The following is a 17,439-nucleotide window of genomic DNA, read 5'->3' as shown; positions in this document are numbered from 1 at the left end:
TTGCTGCTGATTTGAACCCAGCCACCACCAAAAGAAGCCTGGGTAGACCTCCTGGATGATGAGAGACACCTGTTCAGCGGACCCCACCCCACCCCACCTCCCCTTGGTCAACTACTAGACATGTGAATGAGGCCACTTGGGACTAATCAGCCTGGCTAACTTGCCACGTGATTGCAAAAACATGAATGATTCCAGCTGACACTAAATGGAGCAGAGATGAATTTTACCAACTAAATCCAAATTGCTAACCCACAGAATCTTCAGCAATTAAGTGGTGACTGAGTCATTAATTTTTGGAGTGGTTTGTTATGTGGCAATAGATAGCTGATACAAGACAAATGAGTTTTTCTATGGTACATGAAAGGTATTTAGAAAAGTATCTGGCACAAGGTATGTGCTTGTGTCGGTAGTTGTTCATTATTATCAGTGGTTCCAGACATAATGGTGATCTTGGAGACTTGTGAATACGCTAAGCCTTCTTATATTCCTGTACCTTTGCACATGACTAAAACTTTCATGTCTGCATTCATTGACTGCCTACCTCCTCCTTGTCCCTTGAGCAGGGGGTTATTAAAAATATTTAAGAACTGGGATGGCATGGGCAGCAAGCAATCAAATGTGAACGACCTGAATGTCAAGTCTGTCTTTGAGTCTCAGTTCAAGCATCCTGCTGCCTGGATTATTAGAGCACCTCATATGATTTCCTTGCTTCTGCTCTCACATTCCCCATCCCATAGTTTGTTCTCAACATAATTAGCTTTTAAAATGTAAATGATCAGTTAAAAACATAAGTCAGATTATGTACCCTCTCTCAAAACTGTGCAGTGGTTCTCGGATTCACTCCAAGTAAAATCTAAGGTCCTTAAAATGGTCTGAGCCCTCTGTTCCCGCCCCTTACCTCTCCCACCTCCTCTCATCTGCTCGCCCCGCTTACACTCTGCAACAGCCACGCTGGCCCCCTTCTTCAAAGCTTCCTACCTTAGGGACCTTTTTCTAGCAGTTCTTTCTGCCTGGAAAGACTGTCCCAAAGGAAGACTTGTGTCCCTGCACCAAGTCTGCTCAGATCTCACTTTCTCAATGAAGCCTAAGCTGACTCTCTTATTTAATACTGCAACCTGTTCTCTCCTGCCACGTTACACTCCCACTCACCCCCGTACCCTATCATCTTTTGTATCAGTCAGGGATCCACTAGAGAAACAGAACTAGAAGGAGATCTATATCTAAGAAGCTGGCTTCTGCAGCTGTGGGGTCTGGCTAGGCGAGTCCAAAACCCACAGGGCAGGCTGTCAGGAAGGGGCAGGCTAGCACTTGTCCACAAGAGCCAAAGCTGCAATCCACAGGGGGAATTTCTTGTTCTTAAGAAAGCCTTAGTTCTACTCTTCAGGTCTTTCAGCTGATTGAATCAGGTCTTCCCAGATTATCTAGGATACCCTTCACAAGAACACTTTAATTAGTGTTTGATTGGATAACTAAGGACTATACCCTAGCCAATAGGCACATAAAATTGACCATCATACCTTCTAACATCCTGTATAATTTTCTAATTTTTACATCAATTGTCTGTCTCCTCTACTAAAAATAAGTCCCATGAAGGTTGGAGGCCTTTGTTTTGCTTGCCGATGTATTCCACAGTAAACATTCAACAGGTACTCATTGGACGAAATAACATCACACCCTCAAGAAGTCTTCTCTGACTACCCACTGTTCCCCCAAGAGACACCCACATCTGCTAAATTAGGTGTTGCTCTTCTTCTCATTTACCTAAGGTTAGTTAAATCCACCCACTTCAATCAGTCCAATTTAACCTTACAGGATAGAGCACCAGAAATAACTAAATATCTTATATTTTATTTGTTTAACTTTTCTCTTTGCTCACATTAGTCTCTTATTTTGCATCTATTCCTTTAGCTTTCTTCTGATTCCTTCTCCTACTCTACTTTGACGGGTTGGGACAAATACAAGGAAGGATTGTTACAGTTAAATGTACATATATAAAGAACCCTTATGCACAAGGCCAAAGGCAGTGGCAAGTTGTTAGACATCTTCACCTGCAGAAATAGTCTTTCAATTTAGCAGCATGCATCCATAGTTTTACCAGCATTTCCTAAGCACCAAATATGTCAGACATTGTATAAAACATTGAGACCACAGAGAGAAAAGTCAAGGTCTCTGCCTTCAAGTTGTTTATAGTCTAGTGCAGAATGATGAAGTGATGTCCTGGGGATTGAATCTAGCCCTTATTCATTATTATCAACAGTTCAACTCACACATTGTTGGTCTATGTGGTATTTGATATTTTAATTAGTTATTAACATTGGAAAATTAGAAGATTTCACATAAAAATCAGACTTTCGGGCTTCCCTTGAAATATGAGAGGATCTAGCATCATTGGTGCTAGCTGCTCAGATCCAAGGAGGAGCTGCTCATGGAGCACGACTGCTCCATCTCTAGTTCCCCATCTTCCCTACCAGTGCTTTCTCAACATCACGAGCAGATGCCAGTTGCTGTCTGTCATCTTACACCTGGCCTGATCTGGTCATTTAGGTTACCTTCCTGGCTGCCTGTGGGCATCTGGGTTATTTTAGATCTCTAGACTAGTGAGTTGCATTTGATAATACACTACTAAAACAGTATTTAACTCTGCAAAATAATTCTGCTTCTATGATATAATTTGATATTCATAGTAAATGTCAGACTTAGGCCAAGTATTAGTTCCATTTTTCACAAGAGGTAATGAAACTTTGGAGAGGTTAATTTACTAGTCTCTACTGTAGAGGTGATTCTAGAAATCAAATTTCCTGGTGAGTCATCCTAAGTCTGAGGGGTATTGAAAAGGGATCTCACCCCTTCCTCAACTTCCTTCCCTACAAGACTTCAGACTGAAGTAGTCAAAGATTGGGGAGGGAAAGAAAAATTAACACAAAGTTAAGTTTGGAATTTTGACTATTACTTAAGACTGAGTTGTGGCTTGTTAGGACTATAATTGGCTGAAGGGCTTTTTATTATCTAAGAGTTATGGGCCTGACACTTCACCTTAGGGCAGGAAAAGGTAACACCAATGAATACATATTTAAAAGGACAAAAATTGCATTTTCTATACATTTAAATTGTGTCATATTTGTTTAACTTACCCGTTATACACAGAGATGCACGCACACACACACACACACACACACACTTACTTTTCTCCTTGTACATGACTAGATCATACCATACAGAATATTTTGTTACTCCCTTTTTCCTTCCAATGGTATCATCTTTTTGTGACGTTAAGTAGTCTTATCATGTAACAATTTTAATATAATATGGTGGTATTATAATAACATTTCTCCAGTTGCCTTTTGGTCAATTTAAATTTCCAATTTCTTATTGTATGAATATACTGATTTAATATTCTGGCAGCTGACTTATTATATGCATCTATGATTACTTCTTTAGGATAAATTCCTAGAAATGGAATTCCTAGAAGATATGTCCTGTCACAGGACACATCTAGCTTTTAAAATTTTTGATGCATATGTAATGTCTCCTCTATCAATGCCCTTCCTTCTAAAATCTCCCAACAAGCCTGTCCACTTCAGCCAGATAAATCTCACCAAAGTCACACTTGCGTATTTTACTCCCTTGTTAAAGAGCCTCAGTGTCTTCTAGCTTATTAGATCAGTTTCAAACCACCACTCACTCAGGCTTTGGGGTTCTCCTGGCAAAACACCTTGCCTACCTGTCCAACCTCACTTATTACTTTTCAACTCCAGTTAAGGCGATCTATAATTTCTCTCAGGTGAACTATTTGTTTTTTCCTTCCCTGTATGAGGAAACTGCTCCCTTTCTTCTCCACTAATGTAGATCCTATAAGTCTCCCAAAGCCCAGATCAAATTGTACCTCTTCCAGAAAGGGTTTCTGGGATAATCCCACCCCAAAATTATCTTTTCACTCATGAATCTTATTCCCCTATAATTTTAGGTATGTATATCTCATTTCCTCAGGGTGGGCAAGCTCTTCCCAGGCAGGTTAATTTTTGAATCTGTCTCCAAAGCAAACACAGAGCTAGGTGCTGAATCTTAAAAAGGACTGTAAAAGTGTGGATTTGAGTTGCTGGAGAAAGTTCTGAAATCTTCCCCAAACGCCTTTAGAATTGGTCATACTCCATATGAAATTGGGTGAATAAACTGGATGAGTTTTCAGAGTGGCTTCAGCCATCCTTTTCTAATAACATGACTATAAAAGTTTTTGATGCAATATAAATAATTTTTAGCTAGTCATCTGAAAGACACTTCTGCTTACTTGCAAAAATTATTTGGCATGAAATTCAGTATATGAGAAAAAAAAATCTCTCAAAAATGATTTAATCACCACAATTACAAAGTAGTTAGTGGTGGTCATATGACACAGATTTTGAAAACCACATTAGTGTGATTCCGATGTGTAAAGATGTTTTTATTCACAGATTATAATATAAAATAGAAACAATTAATTTTAAAATTATCCTAGACACTGAACATTAAAAAAACTTTAGTTCATTTAAAAATACGTAAATTATTTTCATTCCACTCCTCCAAAAGTGTGGTACTTCACTGTTCCCAAAATACTACACATTCAAATAAACTGTAATTATGAACATATATAGCTTCTCACAGTTAGAACTTTAAAAGTGGATGGTGCTAAATAAAATGCATGTTACTGAAATATTTATACATGCTTTAAAGTAAATCATTATAAATAGGCATGTAATTACTACAGTTTTAGGAAGGTTTAATCAGGAACTAAAACATTAAAGAATAAAATTTCAGCAGCTTTTGACCAACATAAAATGCACAGATATTCTTCAAGACCTTCCTCATACCCTGAGTTTCAAATAGAAAGCCTTCTTCTTAGACGAGGTAATTGGAATAAAAAATTATGGAGAGAAAAAGTACAGATTGAAACAAAAGATATGAAAAAAACAGAAATAGAGAATCTAGAAATACTAAGGATTTCTGGAAATGTAAGTTCAATTTTAAAAAACTAATTTATACTGGGGAAGCAGTGACTTTGAATCTTGCTCCCTCAGGATTAGAGTAAAAATAAGATTTACAAAAGAGTATGTCTGTTTTGGTGAGAGGAGAGGGAAAAATTGTCTGTGGTACTAAGATGCAATGGAGTATCTATTTGGCAGGGTACTGTTTAATGTAATGCATCAGCCAAACTTCTGATGTTCAGAATCTTCCCTGAAATTAGCATCAGTTAAAATCCTGGATGCATTGGCAGCTGGCAGCTCAGCTCCCCCTGCCTGGGTCCTGCAGCTACAGCAAATTGGCAGTAAGGCTTCCTTAGCAGTTACTAACAGGCTAATGGTACCACACAGCATGATTCCTCTTAGGTAAAGCAAACAAATACAAACCCTTGTATTTATATATGTACCTCACATGTTTGTAATTGTGTAGAACAATATTTGAAGAGACACACATAAAACCATTAACATGTGTAATCTCTGTTTAACAGAGGGGATTGGAGGAGAGGCTGATGGATACTTTCATTCTACGGTTTGAATTTTTACTATAAGAAAGTAAGCATGTATTTTTGCACAACTTTAGAACTTAAAATTAAGAAAGCAACACTGGCATGCCAACCTATGTAGAGAGAAATGTGAAGAACGTACAGGAGAGGTTTTTTTTTTAATTAATTAATTAATTTGGCTGCGTTGGGTCTGCATTGCTGCCCATGGGCTTCCTCTAGTTGCAGTGAGCAGGGGCTACTCTTCTGTGCTGTGTGCAGGCTTCTCATTGTGGTGGCTTCTCTTGTTGTGGAGCATGCGCTGTAGGTGCGCGGGCTTCAGTAGTTGTGGCACGCAGGCTCAGTAGTTGTGGTGCACAGGCTTAGTTGTTCCACGGCATGTGGGATCTTCCTGGACCAGGGCTCGAACCCGTGTCCCCTGCCTTGGCAGGTGGCTTCCTAACCACTGTGCCACCAGGGAAGTCCCCATACAGGAGAGTTTACATCTTTTTTTTTTTGAGGTTACATCTTGTAACAAAGAAGCTCCCCACAGAAAGTTGCCCTATCAGTTTCTTTAAGGGTCAATAATTTTATGAGTGATTCTATCTTTGTACCAAGTATCCTTGTCCTGGTTTATCTACAATTTCTTGCTGGACATTATGCTTGGATATCTTGCCATTACTGACAACTTGGCAGGTCTAAAACCACACACATCCTCATGTACCTCATGTGACTTTCTTCTTTTTATCAATTCTGTCTCCATAGTCTCAGGTTGAAAACCTTAGGATATTTGACTACCTTACCTTCTTTGCCCCGATTTCAAATTAGTTATCATTCTTATTACGTCTTTGCCATTTGGCCATTCTTTCTTTTTTTTTTTTTTTCGGTACGCGGGCCTCCCACTGCTGTGGCCTCCCCCGTTGCGGAGCACAGGCTCCAGACGCGCAGGCTCAGCGGCCATGGCTCACAGGCCCAGCCGCTCCGTGGCATGCGGGATCTTCCTAGACCGGGGCACGAACCCGTGTCCCCTGCATCGGCAGGCAGACTCCCAACCACTGCGCCACCAGGGAAGCCCTTGGCCATTCTTTTTCATTTACAGCACGCTATTCTACTTCAAGTTTTATCTTCTCGTGCATGAAATCTTGCAGTAGTTTCCCAACTAATCTCTCCTACCTGTCATTAATTTTGCACACCCATGCCAGATTAAAAGTCTTAACAGTAGAGTTTGTTTATTCTGCCTGCACACACACACACACACACACACACACACACTCACACACAGACATACTCCTCCAATACTTGACTATTACTCCACATAAAGCCTAACATCCATTCAAGGATCCCCAGGATCTGACATTAACATTAACATCTTGGCTTTTTCTTATTACCCCACCCTTGGAATCGTTTGCCTAAAATCTCCTTTACTGTCCACTGAACATGCTCTCTTTTCCTACTATGTGCCTTTCTCTTTCTTACGTGCTTAAGTCAGCATTCATCTTATTTGTGAAGACTTTCTTGTCTGGTATTTTTGTTTAATTAATTTGGTTTAAACATTGAACTTACTTCTTGTATCTCAAGTTAGTTACAAATTTCTTAAAGGTAGAATCCTTGCCTTAAGCTTTTTCTTATTTATATCACCCCCTACTACCCACCTATCACAGTGTATTCATCAAAGAAATCATTCAGCAAATGTTGGCCGATTGACTGACTGAAATCAAAGAAAGTTTCTCTGTGTCTTCCTTATTTCCGGGGAGCATTGATTTTATGCTTCCAAAAGTAAAAAGAAATGAAAACTAACATATAGATGTAGTTTATATCTGTTAAAAGGCACATTGCATGAACTTGAGTTAAAACGTATGCTTCTGGAGGTTAACTTTTTGGTTGGTGTACACAATAAATCATGCCAGTTTGTTCATCCAACAGTATTGCTGTGGGCATACTATTTGCAGTACTTTCTAGGCCCTGAGGGTACGGCAGTGACTAATCAGACAAAATCCATGCTTTCATAGAGTTTACATTCCAAGGGAGAAGACAGACAATAAATGAAAAAATAAGTAGAGCACATAGTTTGTCAAGTTGTGATAAGAGCTTTGGGGAAACATAAATCAGGAAAGGAGTTTAGGGAGTGCTGGGGGTGCAGAGGTAGCTGCAACTTGAAATAGGGCTGCCAGTATTTCCCCTATCTGGCATAGAAAAAGGTTGATATAATACCTAAGTATAATACAGTACAATTAAGATTGGCTTGAATCAGTTTGCCTCAGAAAATATGACTAGGAATATTCTTCTCATGATTTACTTTTAGTTGGCTTTTAACAAGGACTTCAAAATGGCAGCTTAGGTTCATTTTTAGTTCAATGAAGAATAGTTCTCATACATATGCAGCCTAGATTCAATCCTTTTCTTGGATTGGATTATTACCAAGATCTTAACAAGAAAAACGAAGAAATATGGATGCCTCAAGAATTGACTAACCACTTATATCCTGCATTAAACGTGCTCCTGTGCATCCAGAAGCTGATTTCTGGTACCAGATTAGGAATGAGAAAGGATTTCTTGGCAAAGTATCTTTACTTGCAAAAATAATTCCAAGACTTGGGCTGAGCTCAAATTTTAGGATTTATGTGGAAACTCAAGACTTATCTTTTCACATTAGCATGTGATCAATTTGAACAAATAATACAAACTCCTAGAGGTTTGGTCTCAAAAGGTCTAGACTTTAAGAAGAATATTTTTCATCTTTCTCAGCCTGGTCCTTTATTAAAGCATTCCTTTGACAGTGTTATACAGAAATACTTCTATTAATGAAAAAGACACATTTCAACATCACACTTAGTTGTCAAAAATGTTGTGATTGAAATAATATAGAAGGCATTGGAATGCACTTTAGGAGGAAGGAGAATAGGGGATAGGGTATGAAGGTATTATTTGGCTAAAATAATAGCACGAAATAATACCAGTATTGCCCATTGTATTATAGTGTAATCCACTAATCATTCTAACTGATATTAGATAATTTCTAAGTTTGATTAGGGATGAAGAGAGGACAGTGGAGTCCTGCGGATGGTGAGGGTCAGAGGTGATAGATATATCAACACCATAAGGGAAAAAGTGAACACTGGGGGAAAGGAGAATGGCAAAAAACCCCTTATTTCACAATTTAGCTTAGGGTCCATGCTACTAACAGTCATCAGTGATGAACAAACAGAAACTGTGGGTAGAAGTGTGTGTGTGTGTGTGTGTGTGCGTAACCTGGGATGAATGACACCAAGCTCATAATGCTTTGCACAATTTATCAAGAACTTTTACTTGCTTTTTCTTCTCCTGACATTGCTGACTGTGTAGATAGATGTTTAGTCCTAGATAATTCTATAATGAAGTATTACATCACCAGACTACATAAATAGATACCATATAACTATATACAAGTAAAAATAGATTAAGTAAATTTCCTTTTGTTAAAAAAGCACAGAGAAATTGCTTACCTGATATACTGAAGTCTATTTGGGGATACTTCCAACAGATTTCCAATTGAAATTTGCACTAAACAATTTGCTTTCATCTTTCCAGGAACCTCCGATACAAGATAATGGGCAGCTGTGTTGTGCTGGATGTAAGGTTTGTATCTTAAAGTTTACAGAAACAAGGAAGCAACTTTTGTAGAGTAAACTGGACTCATAGAAATGAAGGATTCCTTCAATTAAAGATTTTCTACTGGTCTGAAGCAGAAGACTCACATCACCGCATTTAACACCACAAAGCCTGTAATAAATACCTTCGTGTATTAACAAGTCCTTTTGCTAAATAGCAGTCTCACAAGAATAATCTGAAATGCTTCATAATATATTACATACACTAAGCTGCTTCCAAATCAAAAGAATAAAAGCAAAAACCCTGATTTAAAGTTAGAAAAGCAACTCAAGTAATGCATTTTAGACTAACTCTTTAGGATAGAAACCAAGGCGTTTTAGAAGGTCTCCACCTTCTTTAATATGATTTTGTTTTTTTCTTTTTTGCCACGCAGCTTGAGGGATCTTAGTTCCCTGACCAGGGATTGAAGCTGGTACTAATCACTGGACACCCAGGGAATTCCCTAATATCCCATTTTTGAATGAGTGATGCTTTTCATCCTTGCTACCTTTACACTGGATGGAATCACAAAACAGACTCTTTACCATTTTATATATTCTTTGGTGAAATTGTCTTTTCTTTACAGGAGCAATTCTCAGTTCCCAGATTCTTGCCATGTGATATGTTTGTGCTTGCCATGTCATGTCATTAGTTCTACTGCACCATCTGATTTTGACTCAATCTAAGTAATTTTTTCTACCAGCTACTGTCACAGACTTGTTCCTCTGCATGGTTGCATCTTCTTTACCAGTGATGTATTCCAGCTACTTACCTTAGCTTTAGGTTATGGTTACTAATACAGCCAAGGAATTGTTCTATTTCAACAGTATAACAAATGAATGGACTTCTGTAATATCTCATCCCTCTTCGGGGGAGCTAAGAGGGAAGAGCTCATCTAAAGAAGAATTTGTAGGTGGTCAGAGCTAATAACCTGAACAGGGAGTGGTCAAACACCTCAGCATGGCTAGTTAGTTCTTAGGCCAATAGGAATGGAGACAGGAAGTCCTTGGTGGCCTTGGGTAGCTACTCCTAATCTTTTACTTCAGAATATGGTGAAACTGACATACAAAGGAAGGCATATTAAAAGTTTTTTCCTCACAGATGGATTTGTGTTCATCCTATCAAGGTTTTTTGTTTATTTTTCTTGTGTTTGATGAGACAGGGTTAACTGTTGAGGCTATATCTGGCCAAGGACCAGTTTTGTGAAGTTACTTGGCCCACACAAAGATGAAAATGGAAACTCTCGCCTCATAAATTGCTACTGCTCTTAAGCAGGTCTGCCTATGTCTGAAAGCTAAAGGTCCCATCACCGTCTTTTCAGAAAACAACAAAGGTTCAGTGTAAATTAACATTTTCAAATTGCTTCAAGATTCACAGATGAGATGTTGAGCTGTGGACCTAGTTCTTCCTCTTCTCTGCATGGAGTGGGGTCAGGGCAGAGAATTGAATTAGGAACATGAACGTCTTCAAATCTACCTGGTGGCCACCACACTAGGATACCAGAGCTTGTGGGGCTGATATTTAACTCCTAGCAAGGTTGAGGGTAAAAAAGTACCCTTTCCCAGGCCTACAAATTTAGGGATGTGTGTGGAAAAGAAAAAGTTTGAGTAGACATTTAGCATGCTAGCTGAACTGGATTCCTTAAGAAGCAGAGAATTGTACCAGACAAAACTAATCCAGGGGAGGATGTGAAAGGGGCTATGGTTTGGAGTTGTGTGCCTATTGGTCAGATTGACATAGCCTCACTTTTCAGTATTCACTTGCACCTATAACACTATTTGGGGTGGGAAAACACAAAAGCATTAGAAGAATTTTATGTTTTTGTTTTGTTTTGTCCTGAAAGATCTCCTGAAATGGCTGATCGAGCAGTCCTGCTCACTCTGCTTGCATGCAGAAGAAGGAGGTCAGGCCAAAGGATTGATCAAACTTAAGTTAGTGTGTATCTCTTGGGTTTAGCACTTAACCTCAATTCCTAGCTGAGTCAAGTATAACTGATGGTCATGGAAATATGCAGAAATAACGAAAGCAATGAACATTTATTAAGTGTTTCCCTTATACACTTAGTGCTATATGCTTTACTTTTTTTAATTTTTAATTTAATTTAATTTTTTTTTTGCGGTATGCAGGCCTCTCACTGCCGTGGCCTTCCCCACCGCGGAGCACAGGCTCTGGATGTGCAGCCCCAGTGGCCATGGCTCACAGGCCCAGCCGCTCCGCGGCATGTGGGATCCTCCTGGACCGGGGCACGAACCCACATCCCCTACATCGTTAGGCGGACCCTCAACCACTGCGCCACCAGGGAAGCCCTAATTTTTAATTTTTAAATTTTATTTATTTTTGGCTGCATTGGGTCTTTGTTGCTGCCCGTGGGCTTTTTCTAGTTGAGGCGAGCGAGGGGCGGGGGGGGGACTACTCTTCGCTGTGGTACACGGGCTTCTCATAGTGGTGGCTTCTCTTGTTGTGGAGCATGAGCTCTAGGGCGCAAGGGCTTCAGTAGTTGTGGCATGTGGGCTCAGTAGTTGTGGCTCGCAGGCTCTGGAGTGCAGGCTCAGTAGTTGTGGCGCACGGGTTTAGCTGCTCCGTGGCATGTGAGATCTTCCTAGGGATCGAACCCATGTCCCCTGCATCGGCAGGCAGATTCTTAACCACTGCATCACCAGGGAAGTCCGCTATGTTTTAAATAGAATATTTTATTTAATTCTTACAATGACCTTATAAAGTAAGAAGTTTTATTATGGATCTGAACAAAATCACCACTAACATTTGAGAAATAACTCAATCATGTATGCCCTCCTCATGGTGGGTCAATAATGTCAGGAGGTTATGGAAGGGTGAGTTCATGCTAAGCCTTACTAGATACAGTCCTTTCCTGGAACACGTCAGTAGGCTACCAAGACATTTCTCCTACTTCACTACTGCTCCCTTTTCTGTCTCCTTTGCTGAATCCTCCTTATCTTACTGTTTTAGTGCTGGAGTGCCCCAGGGCTCACTTCTTGGTCTCTTCTTTACTCTAGTTACATTATCTAGTTGATCTCAACCAGTCCTTAAATACCACCTGTATGCTGCCAACCCACACATTTATGTCCACCCCAGATACCTAATTGTCTACACCTATCTTCACATGGATGTTTATCAGACACCTCAGACGTAACCACGTCTAAATCAGAACTGGCAAATATGCTTCTTACCCCACCAAATCTGTTTCTTCTCTATTTCCTCAATCTCAGTAAATGTCAACTCCACTCTCCCAAGAGCACAGACCAAAACCCTTGGGATCATCTTTCACTCTAGTCTTTCTCTTATATCTAATCTATCAGCAACTCTCGTCTGCTATATCTTCTCTCCATCACTCTGATCATCTCAGCCAGGTAACTCCTTGTTTGCTTTCTTGCTTCCCTACATCTATGGCTCATATAGCAACATAAAAATCAGTTTTTATTATGAACCTTTTAAAACATACACATAAATATACATAAATGACTACCCCGAATGCACTCATCACTCAGCATCAAAAATTAACATTTTGCCCATCTTCTTTCTTCTATTCCCTACCCTCCCTTTTTTTGAGGAGGATTTTAAAACAAATCCCAGCAAAGTCATCCTTTTAATGATCAGAGCACGTTGCTCACAACTTTTCATTGTTCCTCTTCTCAGTAAAAGCCAAAACCTTTTTGATGGCTTACCACACCTGTGTGATCTGTTACTATTCCCCGACACCAACTCCTCCAACTGTCCCCTGTCCTGACTCTGCTTCAGTTACCGCAGAGGTTCTTAACCCTTAGAGGGCACCAGCATCCTCTGGACGTCTTGTCACAGCACAGGCTGCTGGGCCTCACCCCTAGAACTTCTGATTGAGATCTGAAGTGGGCCTCGAGAATTTGCATTTCTAACAAGTTCCCAGATGCTACCGCAGCCCAGCGGCATACTTGGGGAACCATCAGCCACACTGTACTCTTCCCGCTCTTCGATGGCCAGGAGTCTCTGCACTGCTCTCCCCTCTGCCCTGAGAACTCTGATTTACTCAAGATTCGCTTTCTTCCATCTCTTTTAAATGACATGTTTTGAGAGGCCTTCCTTGACTACCATTTAGCATCCTGTCTCCTCGCCTTGATTATTTGGCATTTTCACGGCAGGCAGGCATCGTCGTTTTTCTGTTTCCCTTGTCACGTCCTGATGGACAGGTGCGCGGGCACGGAGACCTGGTTTTGCTCTGCATTCCATCCCAGCGCCGAGACCTCGCCCAGCAGGTGCAACGAGCGGATCACAGCCTGAGCGGGGAGGCTCCAGTTCCTGCTTGGGACCCTGGACAGGCGAGTCATTCCTTCTTGCCTCAGTTTCACCATCCGTAGAGGAAGGATCGGCTACGCCCACCCCTCCCGCCTCCGTGGCCGCAGGCTGGGAAAGGACAGAGCGAGCGCGCCTGTGGAGCGGGACAGTCAGGGAACGCGGAGCGGAGGGACGCCGTGCTTTCCGGCGAGACCGCACCCTTACGTCTCCAGCTCCAGCGTCTGGGCCGGCGGACCCACCCCGTACTTCGCGGTTGCAGGAAGGGGCGGTGCGGGGCGGGGTCTCGAGGGCCCGTCACACCCGGAAGTGCCCGCCTGCAGCCCCGCCCCCAGCAGCGCCGGCAGGCTGAGCGAGCCAGCCGAGCGGGGCTGGCGGAGCTGGGCTACCTCGGGGGCGGGTGCGGGTGCGGCGCGGGTGCAGCGCGGGTGCGGGGCGGCGGGCGGGCGCCCGGGCGGATGGGACGCGGCGCGGCGCGGCGGGCGGGCTGGGCAGGCGTCCGCAGCTGGAATGGTGCTGGCGGCGGCGGGTGCCCGCGAGCTGAAGCCTGAGAGGAGCCGCCATGGAGATGCCGCCGCGGCCTCCCGCGTGAGTGAGCTGACGGGCGGCGGGCGGGGCCGCTGCGGCCGGGCAGGGCCGGCGGCGGGCCGGGCGGCGGGCGGAACCCAGCCTGGCTGGCGGGCGGGGCGTCACCGCGCGGTGTGCGGGGAGGGTCCTCCGCCGGTGAGCGGGAGTCTCGGGAGGGCCGAGCATCCGCGGGATGGAGACACAGGATGCGCGCGAGGCCGTCGGAAAAGGAAGCTGCAAAGTACAGACGCCGGTGCCGAGAGGAATTCCACTCAGCTTGCCTGCTTCTCCGAATTCCTAGCAAAATTCTGTCCGAGGAGCTTGCACATCACTCGGAACGAGCCGAGCCGCGGCTGAACAGGGCATGTGACCTCTTTTACCTGGCACTGCAGAAAATCATATCCAGAAATCACAGCATCTTCTGTTTCTTTGGCACCCTGGGCGAATTAGTTAGTGTACGACCTATCAGGCACAGGTGTCTTTTTCCTTAGTACCTAAGTACAGTCAAGACCACCTGCGACAAAATTGTTTCCAGAAATAAGCTGAACAATTATGTGGGAGACATTGAAGATATTGCATTATTCAATACAAGATTTTTTTTTTTTAGCATTTTGTTAAAAGTGGACTATAAATCCCCAGGAATTTTGAACATTTCAATTTTGATTTGCTTTCTTTAGTTTAACCTTTATGAAGTAACAAGAGCCCTTTGAATCTGACTTTTCAAACCGCCAAAAAATCTCATTCTAAGAACCGTGTACCTTTTCATGACAGCTCATTCTTGGAGCTTTATTGTTTTTCACTTAGATTTGGCCAGCTTCACTCCAGGGCAGTTGTATCACACCAGCCTCTTGTGGCTATTTGGCAGAATACCAGCCAAAATATAAATATTTGGCTTGGGCTGAAAATTTTTTTGATGTTGAGTCTTTTTAGGAGCGCTCATAGGATTCTGGCACTTTTAAAAAGTGCCTTACAGAAATTTTAGCTTGAGTGGAACAGGTCATGGAAATTTAAGGAGTACCTACGACTGTTGAATTGACCCTGCTGGGCTGGTAGGAATAAGAGCTCAGTTGCTTGGTGATGGCTGTCGCTTTGAAGACTTTGTCATCTGGTCATGTTCTTCAGCAGGTTCGGGAAGGCTCCTGAACCTCTAGGAAACGTGATGGTGGATTGTTAGCATCATGTGTGAGCACAGCATCAGCACATGAGTTCTGCCCAGGCTCAGAGGCACGCAAGGCAGGAAATGCTACTTGTCTATAGACAACACATAGTATAGAGGGTATCCCACATAGGATGATATTTGTCGTAAACCTGCCCCCTTTATATCAGTTCCCTGCAGTCCCTGTTTTGCTTCTGGAGCAGAGGGACCTAAAGGAAAGAAAAGGGGGACCTTAGAATGCAGGTGAGAAAAGGGTGTGGAAAAGCAGGCTCTGGAGGGAGGGAGGAGAGATATTAAAAATCATTTAAATAGAGATAATTAAAATGAAATAAATGTGTGCATGCAAATATTGGTAAACTGAATCTAAGACATCAACTAATCAGAATTTTGGTGTTCAGCACAGTTCTTTGCTATTGAGACTTCATCAGTAGTGCTGGAACAATGAGAGGCTGAGATGTAATAGAAAGCCTGAATGCCAACAGGGATGAAAGAATAGTTAAAACCCAAACCCAAAAAACTCTGTTCAGCCATGGGTGGCTGAAGTTGGTGAGACTTTTGTTTTTGTTCATTTAATGGTAAATACAAATAGGTTTTGTTTTCATTTGGTCTATCTAGGAGTAGCGCTAATTCCAGAACTATAGTGTTTTTTTACCTTTCTGTGCATCAGAATAGTTTTTCTTCCCACCCCTTGACCTATTTGCTTCTACTCCCAATAATTTTTTTCCTTCCACACTGAATCAGGGGTGCTGGATTTGAGAAATGGCAGTTCTTGGGGAAGGAGCTTTGTCAGGCCTCACTGTGCTAAAGCTTAGCTAGGTCAGAGGCCAGTGCAAGTTATTGGGCGGGCTCAGCTTTTCATAAGGTTAGATTTTTAGCTTGAGCTTAAAGGCAAAGAAAGTTGTTTGAGGTGGGCTTAAAGTGCCTTGGATGATGTGGTGGAAGCAGGGACTCAGATCCTCTTTGCATAAATGTCTGTTTATTAATTCATTTCTTCTGCAAATGTTTGCATGCTAGTTTCTCCCTGGCACTGAGTGTGATACTTTTGTTTGCCCTTCTCTTTTAACAGCCAGTTTTGCATCCTTTTCAAATCCCACCTTGCTCCCTTTCAGCCTGTTAGACATTGTCTTGGAGGGATGCAGGTGACTATTAGTCCAGGCTCCCTAGTTCCTTCAGATGGGCTTGTTGAGATTAGGTTTTTAAAATTTCTTCTGCTCTTTCTACTTCTTGCCTTCACGTTCTTCTCATCCTTTTTGATTCTCATGTTGATTGTCATGGGCTTTATATCTCTCTTATTTTTTGCATCCTTGAGTGTATGTGGCTTTTAGATTCTCCTGCATTTTTGGATCTGGGTGATATTAAGACCATGGGACATTTGCCTGACTGAACCTGAAAAGTGTTCAACTAAAATTATATGTAGGTTAGCAAAGGAGTTGTCTCAGGCAATAAACTGAGATGTGTGAAAGGAATTGTAAACTGATCAGCCCTGACCTCAGGAATGTTTTATACGTTCTAGCTTTTATAGTTATTTTTGTAAAGGATTTTCATAATTACTAAGTTGAAGGAAGACTGTGAGTATAGGACAGAGTGCATCCCTTTGACCTCACTGAAAAGTTTTCTTGGCCTTCATTTTCCTACTGGCCCTCTTTCACAAGTTGGCTTTCTCCCTGTAGGCCTTGCTTTCTTGCTTTTCCAAACATGCCTCAGATATACAGCCATGTCTTTTTTCAGTGAATTCCACATCACTGGAAGCTCTTGAGTGTTAGAGATGTTCAGCATAGGCAGACAAACATCTTGTTGACTGTATTCTGAGGGATTTAGGCAGCAGAAAATTAGTTGGATTATAGCACAGATTCTCATATTTTTGGATTTCACTGACTGTAAAATTAAAAAAAAAAATGAAGTCCAACATAGAATTGCTAAGTTTTTTGTTTAGCCAAGTTAAAAAAAAGGATAAAATTATCATCTATCATCATCTTTTTGTAAAAGAAAGGACATTTTAGTGCCCCTCCCCCAATACAGGGAAGTACATAATCTCAGGCCAAAGGATAGTTCTTAAATTGAGTACATTTAGTTTTATGAAAACTTACACATTGTCCTCATTTTGTCACAGATCAATAAAAAGTTCATTGAAACCTGATGTTTGTGATCCACTGGACCAGATGACCTTTAATGTTCATTCTAATTCTAAGATTTAATTACTATGAATTTGGAACCTTGGCATGGGTTACCCCAGTATTCACTTGTTTGCCTTTTATAACCCTTTGGAATGTATTCTTGTTTTTGTTTAACTAGTCCTAAGTATAAATTGGGCACCTCTCTGATCATAGGTGAA

At 41.8% G+C, this 17,439-nt stretch overlaps 1 protein-coding gene and 1 long non-coding RNA gene across 6 annotated transcripts in view; both read left to right on the top strand.

The window, feature by feature from the left end:
- Positions 1 to 17,439, top strand: part of LOC125964228 (uncharacterized) — a 273,001-nt gene that overhangs the window by 91,148 nt on the left and 164,414 nt on the right. The window lies entirely within an intron of this gene.
- KLHL2 (kelch like family member 2) overlaps positions 13,728 to 17,439 on the top strand; it is a 129,379-nt gene continuing 125,667 nt past the window's right edge. For 2 of the 5 annotated variants that reach the window (XM_033413383.2, XM_033413385.2), the window contains exon 1: positions 13,728 to 13,972. In XM_033413383.2, the coding sequence (XP_033269274.1) occupies positions 13,947 to 13,972 (26 nt within the window). In that variant the 5' untranslated portion in view covers positions 13,728 to 13,946. Of the gene's footprint in view, positions 13,973 to 14,059; positions 14,314 to 15,277; positions 15,351 to 17,439 lie in introns of those variants that run through there. The other 3 variants (XM_033413377.2, XM_004283987.4, XM_033413379.2) reach the window with 3 other exon arrangements.

Source organism: Orcinus orca, chromosome 4 (assembly GCF_937001465.1).
Source record: "Orcinus orca chromosome 4, mOrcOrc1.1, whole genome shotgun sequence".
Lineage (NCBI taxonomy): Eukaryota > Metazoa > Chordata > Mammalia > Artiodactyla > Delphinidae > Orcinus > Orcinus orca.
Note: the sequence above shows the minus strand (reverse complement) of the source record. Positions and strands in the feature narration are given on the sequence as shown.